General features: G+C 37.7%; 1 protein-coding gene and 1 pseudogene across 1 annotated transcript; one reads left to right on the forward strand and one right to left on the reverse strand.

The window, feature by feature from the left end:
- Positions 1–649, forward strand: part of LOC106300749 — a 10,317-nt pseudogene extending 9,668 nt beyond the window's left edge.
- A 2,119-nt stretch (positions 650–2,768) lies between these two features.
- LOC106297760 lies at positions 2,769–3,113 on the reverse strand. Its single transcript, XM_013733936.1, has one exon. It carries the CDS (start codon positions 3,111–3,113, stop codon positions 2,769–2,771), a length of 345 nt encoding a protein of 114 aa, XP_013589390.1.
- Positions 3,114–6,601: the final 3,488 nt, after the last annotated feature.

Consider the following 6,601-nt stretch of genomic DNA (forward strand, 5'->3'; position numbering starts at 1 on the left):
GATCTAATCAATCCTAGCAACCCATTCAACAATATAAAAGAGCATGAAAGAGATCTGGGTAGAATACCTCACCTTAGCCTAGATCTGGATCTGGATCTGAGATGAGAGGCGAGAGAAGTGAGAGTTGAGATCCGAGACGCCACACGACCACCACCACCACTCGCGGCTGCTCGCGGCGAGGAGAGAGAGGAGAGAAGGAGGCGCGGCGAAGAGAGAGAAGGGAGAGAGACGGCGCGGGGAAGAGGGAGTAAGAGGAGAAAGGCGGCGCGGAAGAGAGAGAAAGAGTCGACGGCTAGGGCTTCCGATCTTCGGGGATTCTCTGCAGGGCCTCACTTCTAATCTTTCTGATGGAAGTCTAAAGGGTGGAGACTTTGTATTTATAGGAGTGGCAAGGAAACCCTAGGGATTTTAATCAAGATAGGCCGCAGAGCGGGCCTTTTCTCAAAATCTTTGTGGGCTTGGGTTTTGGGGTGTTACACCTTAACTCCACCGGGTCTTCACCACTCAACGCTACGTTAGCGACTATTTTAGGACAGACATCTTCACAGAAGGGTTTATGAACCACAACGACTCGTTTCGCTACTACGAGAGCACGACTACTTGGCAGCTTTACGGAGAGGATGTAGGTTTCGCCTGGCTAGATGACTAAAGTACCCTACCGTTGTTTACGTACGTATAGTTCCATGCATGCGATATGGTTTTAACTGATTTTTACTATCTTTTTGTTAATTATTACGTTTGAGTATGCTGTTAATTACTTTTTGTGTGAAATATGAACTCCTTTTGAATAATTGAGTGTGTTCAAAAATGAAGTAATGTAAGTGAATCTAATAAGTGGCAGTGGCTGTACGTAGCAAGAACGTATTTTAGAGTAAAATACACAGAAAATAAGAAGATAACGTTTGTTGATAGTGACACTCTCTCGAGGCTCTAACTTTATAAAGTCGTTTCTACTATATATTCTCTTTCACCCTAGATTTAGAGAATCTTAAGGAATATAGACGAACTTTGACTTCAAGAGCCAAAGCATCCCCTTACGACGTAGATACGTATGACGTAGAGTACTGTGCGTGTGCTGAACTGAGAAGAAAAGTCTCGAGTCAAGACGGGTCTACTAAAGCTGGAGGCTTTGAGATGATGACAAGTCTTGGTGAAGTTGGAATCAAGTACCATTCCTTGACCAGCACAGCAGACAAATGATCATGTTCCCAACTCTCGGTTTTCTCAGTGTCTCCAGAAGATCATCACGACACTGGACAACCGAAACTAAAAACGAGTGATTCTAAACTCAAATAAAAAGATTTATCGTCTGTCATTTACAAATTGCTTTGCGCTAGACAAGACTTTTTTTTTCTCGAAGAATAATGACGTTTTTTGTCATCTATCTCCATATATTAAACCTGATCAGTAATATGATTGTCATGAAGGAAGGACCATAACTACAAGGTAGTCATGATTTATAAAGAAAAATAAGTAATTTCGTGCTCGTGATCCTTTCGCAAAATATTCTGCTCACAAATTTATGTTATGTGAGATTAAACAAAGACTGAAACATCAAAAATGATCTTGTATAAACTCCTACATAACTTCTTGATCTTGTATGGCTGTTTTGATATATTGTTACACTGTAAGACTCTTTGATGGAATTTTCAGGGGAAGGAGTAGGAACAATATTCTCCACGTTCTGTGAAGATACAACTGTGTACGAAGTAGAGTACTGTACTTATGTTGAACTGAGAAGAGAGGTCTCAAATACTAAAGCAATTGAGTCATGGTCAAGTTGGAATCAGGTTTAGTCATGATCATGTCATAAGCCGAACACCGGTTTGGTCATTTTGGTCAGTTCTCTTCAGTTCATTTGTTTCTGTACTATTTGGTTGTATTTGAGTTGCTTTTGTATGAATTATGAAATATGTTTTCAAAGTTGATTCAATCAAATAAGATTTTATATTTCTGCCAACAAAAGAAAATTAACAGAGAAACAAGGATTATCATTACATAACAATGTATGTAATTAAGAGTGTTGCTTGTGAAGTACAACTAAAAACAAAGCTAGTTAGAGTCTGCGTCAATTAGACCTAAACACACACATGCAGTGGGAAGCAATCTAATAATAGAAACAACAACAGTCTTAAGAACTTCGAATTGAATCATCAACTTGATCAAACATGTCAACCGGGAAATCGTCCAAGAAAACATCAGCTTCTTCTTCTTCTTCATCATCCTTTGAAACATGTCTGCATCTAATTTGTAATTTAATTTTTTTTTGATGAAATATTAAATTTATTGATCAAATGATGAAAGGGGATTTACAATATGGTGAGCCCTTTTTCTATAGTATAAAGAATAAAAAAAATGTGATGTTTTAGAATGGATAGGCAGCAAACCATCGCTTTAAAAGGCCTTCCAACCGATGATTCCCCACGTACTTTAGAGAAGAAATGCGATTCTTCACAAGCTTTCCAATAACCCGAGTTTTCATGTCCACTGAAGCACAAGCACCCCCATGTCTTCTTGAATTCCTTTCTTTCCGTAAAACGTATATAGAAGTCTGAGAAGGACTGCGCCGAGTCTGTTAGTGTCTTCTCAATCCAGCGTAATCTTTGCACCAAGTAAACGTTCTTCAACATTCATCCATATTGTAATGGTATAGGGACATGCGAAGAACAGGTGATCACTGTCTTCATTCCTCTCTCCACAATAAACACATCCTTGCTCAGTTCTCCAACCTCTCATCCTTACTCCAGTGGATAATCTATCCTTGAATGCTAGCCAAACCATGAATGACTGTCTAGAATGGCCTGAGGAAACAAAACTAGACTGTGCCATGGGAGTTTGCTCTTTTTGATACGCAAGTAGTCCCAAGTCTTTGCAGCTGAGAAGGTTGGTTTGAAGTCATCATGACCGTGTCTCCATAAGTCTCTATCAGGCCCTGTAGTGGCTTCTGGCAGACAAGTCACAGCAATTGTATCACATAGTTGAGGATATCTCCTCTGCCCCCACCTCCGGATGTTCCATCCATTATTGTTGCTCGCTTCGGCCAGAGTAGCAGACCTGCTCACTCCAAGATAGCAGATACCTAACTCCCCTGTTATATTCAATAACTTTCCCATGTTAAACCAGTTATCAAACCAAAAGAAAGATTTGCCGTCCCTGACCTCATAACGAATGCATTCATAAGCAATGGGTCGCAGCTTTAGTAGCTTAGGCCAAACCCATGATCCTTTATTTTCATTACTACCAGTTGCTACGTTTTTATTAGAAATATTAATAATATTTGATGAAACACATGTTTTATTTCGAGTTATTATGGGGTTCATCCCCCCCAAGGTGAACATCTATGTTCAGCAACCAATAGAATTTCATTATTTCATATTCGATATCTTCTAAAAAAGGAAACAGAATATTGTCAAGTTATATTATGTTTTAAAAATAAAAGGTAGAAAATAAAATAAAAAAATAATAGTGGTTACAAAAGAAAGAATTTTTTGAAAAAATATTTTTAACGTCATCAGCAAAACACTAAACCCTAAATCCTAAATCATAAATCCTAAACCCTTGAATAAACCCCTAAGCCCTTGGGTAAACCCTAAATCTTTGGATAAATCTTAAACTCTAAATAAAAAACACTAAACACTAAATCAATAAATCAATAAACACTAAACCCTAAACCCTTGAGTGTTTTAGTAGTTAGTGTTTTTGATTTAGATTTTATGATTTATCCAAGGGTTTATGATTTAGGGTTTAGGATTTAGGGTTTAGTTTTTAAAAATCTTTTTTTTAAATCTTTTTTTTGTAACTACTGCTATTTATTATTTATTTTTTTATTTAAAAAACATAATATAATTTGATAATATTCTATTTTGTTTTTTAAAAGATATCGAATATCAAAATAACAAAATTCTATTGGTTGGTGAACCCCAATAATAAGTCTTTTATTTCTTTACGTCAGGTGTATTATATATTACTTCCAACAAAGGGTATCAAAATGGGTAAACCAATCCAAACCAAACCATATCCAAATGGTTTTAAGTTTATATGGGTTATGGTTTTAACCAATCCATTTGACAAATGGATTGGGTCAATCCATAACTCATTTAAGTTAATGAGTTAAACGTTTTAATGGTTAACCAATGAACAATAATTTTATAGCTTAAATGGTTTCTAAGTAAAAATATTATTTTGAGGCTGAAAACAAAAAGAATACTTAGAATTTTGATAAATACAATTATATGGTTTTGGTGTTAGAAACAATTTTATTAATTTAGGAGGGAAGATAATTTTGTGATTTTAGAGAAAAACCTATATTTAACATTTTAGCGAAAAAACAAGATTTTCTATTTTAGCGGAAATACAATTTTACGGTTTTGGCGAGAAACACACAATATTAGGTTTTGGCCAGAAAATAAAATATTGCGGTTTTTGCGAGAAAACACGAATTTGCGGTTTTGGCGGAAAAACTCAATTTGATGGTTTTGGGGGGGAAAATTCAATTTTACGATTTTGGTAGTAAGTTCAATTTTACGGGTTTCACGAGAAAACACGATTTTTCGGCTTTGGCGGGAAAACTCGATTTTCGATTTTGGCGGGAAAACTCAAATTTACGGCATTGATGGAAAACACAATTTTTGTTGGGAAAACTCAATTTTACGGTTTTGACAGGAAAACTCAATTTTATGGTTTTGACGGGAAAAACGATTTTGCATTTTTGGCAGGAAACTCAATTTTAATGTTTTGGTGGGAAAATTCAATTTTGACGTTTTGGCAGGAAAATCGATTTTGAAGTTTTAAAACTCAATTTTACGGTTTTGGTGGGAAAACTCAATTTTGCCATGTTGGCAGGAAAATCAATTTTGATGTTTTAGCGGGAAAACTCAATTTTACGGTTTTGGCGGAAAAACTCAATTTTACGGTTTTGGCGGGAAAACTCGATTTTATGGTTTTGGCGGAAAAACTCGATTTACGGTTTTGGCGGGAAACTCGATTTCACGGTTTTGGTGGGAGAACACGACTTTGCCGTTTTGGCGGGAAAACTCAATTTTACGTTTTTGGCGGGAAAACTCGATTTTACGGTTTTGGTGGGAGAACACTGTAAAGAACATGTTTTTGGTAGGTACAACAAGAAGTTGTATCAAGAACATGTTTGTTGATTAATTCAACAACACATTTCTTTTGTGTTTTTTGGTAGGTGCAACAAGAAGTCTCACCAACTCCTCATAATCTCCTATAAATAACCACACAAGGAGAAGAAGAAATCCATCCCAAAACAAAGAGAAAACAAGAGAAGAAGAGAGTGAGCAAGAGAGAAAAAAAAAACTTTCTTGTGAGAAAATCTTTCTCTATAAGAAATTAAGTGTAATTTTTTGAGTGTATTTGGGGTCGGGTGTGAGTTGAGAGCTTGTAAAAATTTCCCGGGTTGATAATAAAAGATCTGTAGCAGGTCCGGAGACGTAGGCAAGATTGGCTGAACTCCGTTAACAATTGTGTGTGGGTTTTCCCGCTTCCATAAATTCTGGTTTACCGCAAAATTTGACCGCATATTTCCTAACATGTAAGTGTGTCGCTCTCTCTAGGCTTTTCAACGTGTCCTTCTTCATGTCAGTTATCCTTCCTTTATTGTAAGTCGACCTCGTGACCTTCGTAACTGCTCCGCGAACTTCGTCTTTTGTTCTGCGATCTTCAGGACTTCGATGTCTTCGTTCTCGAGCTCGATTGCTTGCTATGGGCTTCAGTTCTTTACAGCCCATATCTTTGATCGCGGCCCATTAATGTACTGACCGAAATTGGGTCCAACATTTGTCCCCCAGTCTCTTTTGATTTGATTGAAAAGAATAAAGAGGCGGTTAGTTATCACTTCGGGTTTTGTCGTTTGATAACCGATGCGATTTTGGTTTGACGATTCTTGGAAAACCGTTGTTTGTCGCGTAAATTTCATTTTTTTTTAAATAAAAACGCATAACTTTTTATCCACAGGTGATACCTCTTTTCCATTAAAAACCTTATCATTGCGTGCTTTCCAAATGTACCATAGGATCCATGGGAAGGTCTCAATAAGTGGTTCCATATAGGCCACATTTTTCTTCTTCAAAAATAGGAAGTTCATGTTTTGAAAAACAGTACTCGGGAAGTAACCCGGAAGAGACGGATAGTCCGATAAAGCCCACACCTGGAGGGCGGGGGGCATTCAAAAAGAAGATGGTTAATGGTTTCCTCAGGGTCACCGCATCTAGGACAGCTCCTATCAGTGCCCAGGTGTCTGTAGGCAAGTCTTTCGGTCGTCGCAATACATCCTGTCAAAGCTTGCCACATAAAATGCCTCATCTTCCCCGGGGCAGGGATACTCCACACATGGCTCTGTAAACCAGTGATACTTGGTTGTACAACCTGAGCTGCAGAATCGCTCACTTTAGTCGTCTGTAGCCGGTTATATCCTGATTTCACCGAATAAACGCATGACTTTGTATAGTTTCATGCATACCCATCCATAGACCATGTATTGCCTGGGCGTAGTTTGAGGATCAGCGGGATCTCCTCAGGATGGAAGTACTCCAGTAGAAGGTTAGTATCCCAATCCCTTGTACCACGCCTAATGAAGGAATGT

The sequence above is a fragment of the Brassica oleracea genome, chromosome C6, assembly GCF_000695525.1.
Source record: "Brassica oleracea var. oleracea cultivar TO1000 chromosome C6, BOL, whole genome shotgun sequence".
NCBI lineage: Eukaryota > Viridiplantae > Streptophyta > Magnoliopsida > Brassicales > Brassicaceae > Brassica > Brassica oleracea.

What these genes read in the sequence shown, in the direction of transcription:
- LOC106297760 (XM_013733936.1), bottom strand. Translation starts at nt 3,113, where the DNA reads ATGGGAAAGTTATTGAATATAACAGGGGAGTTAGGTATCTGCTATCTT.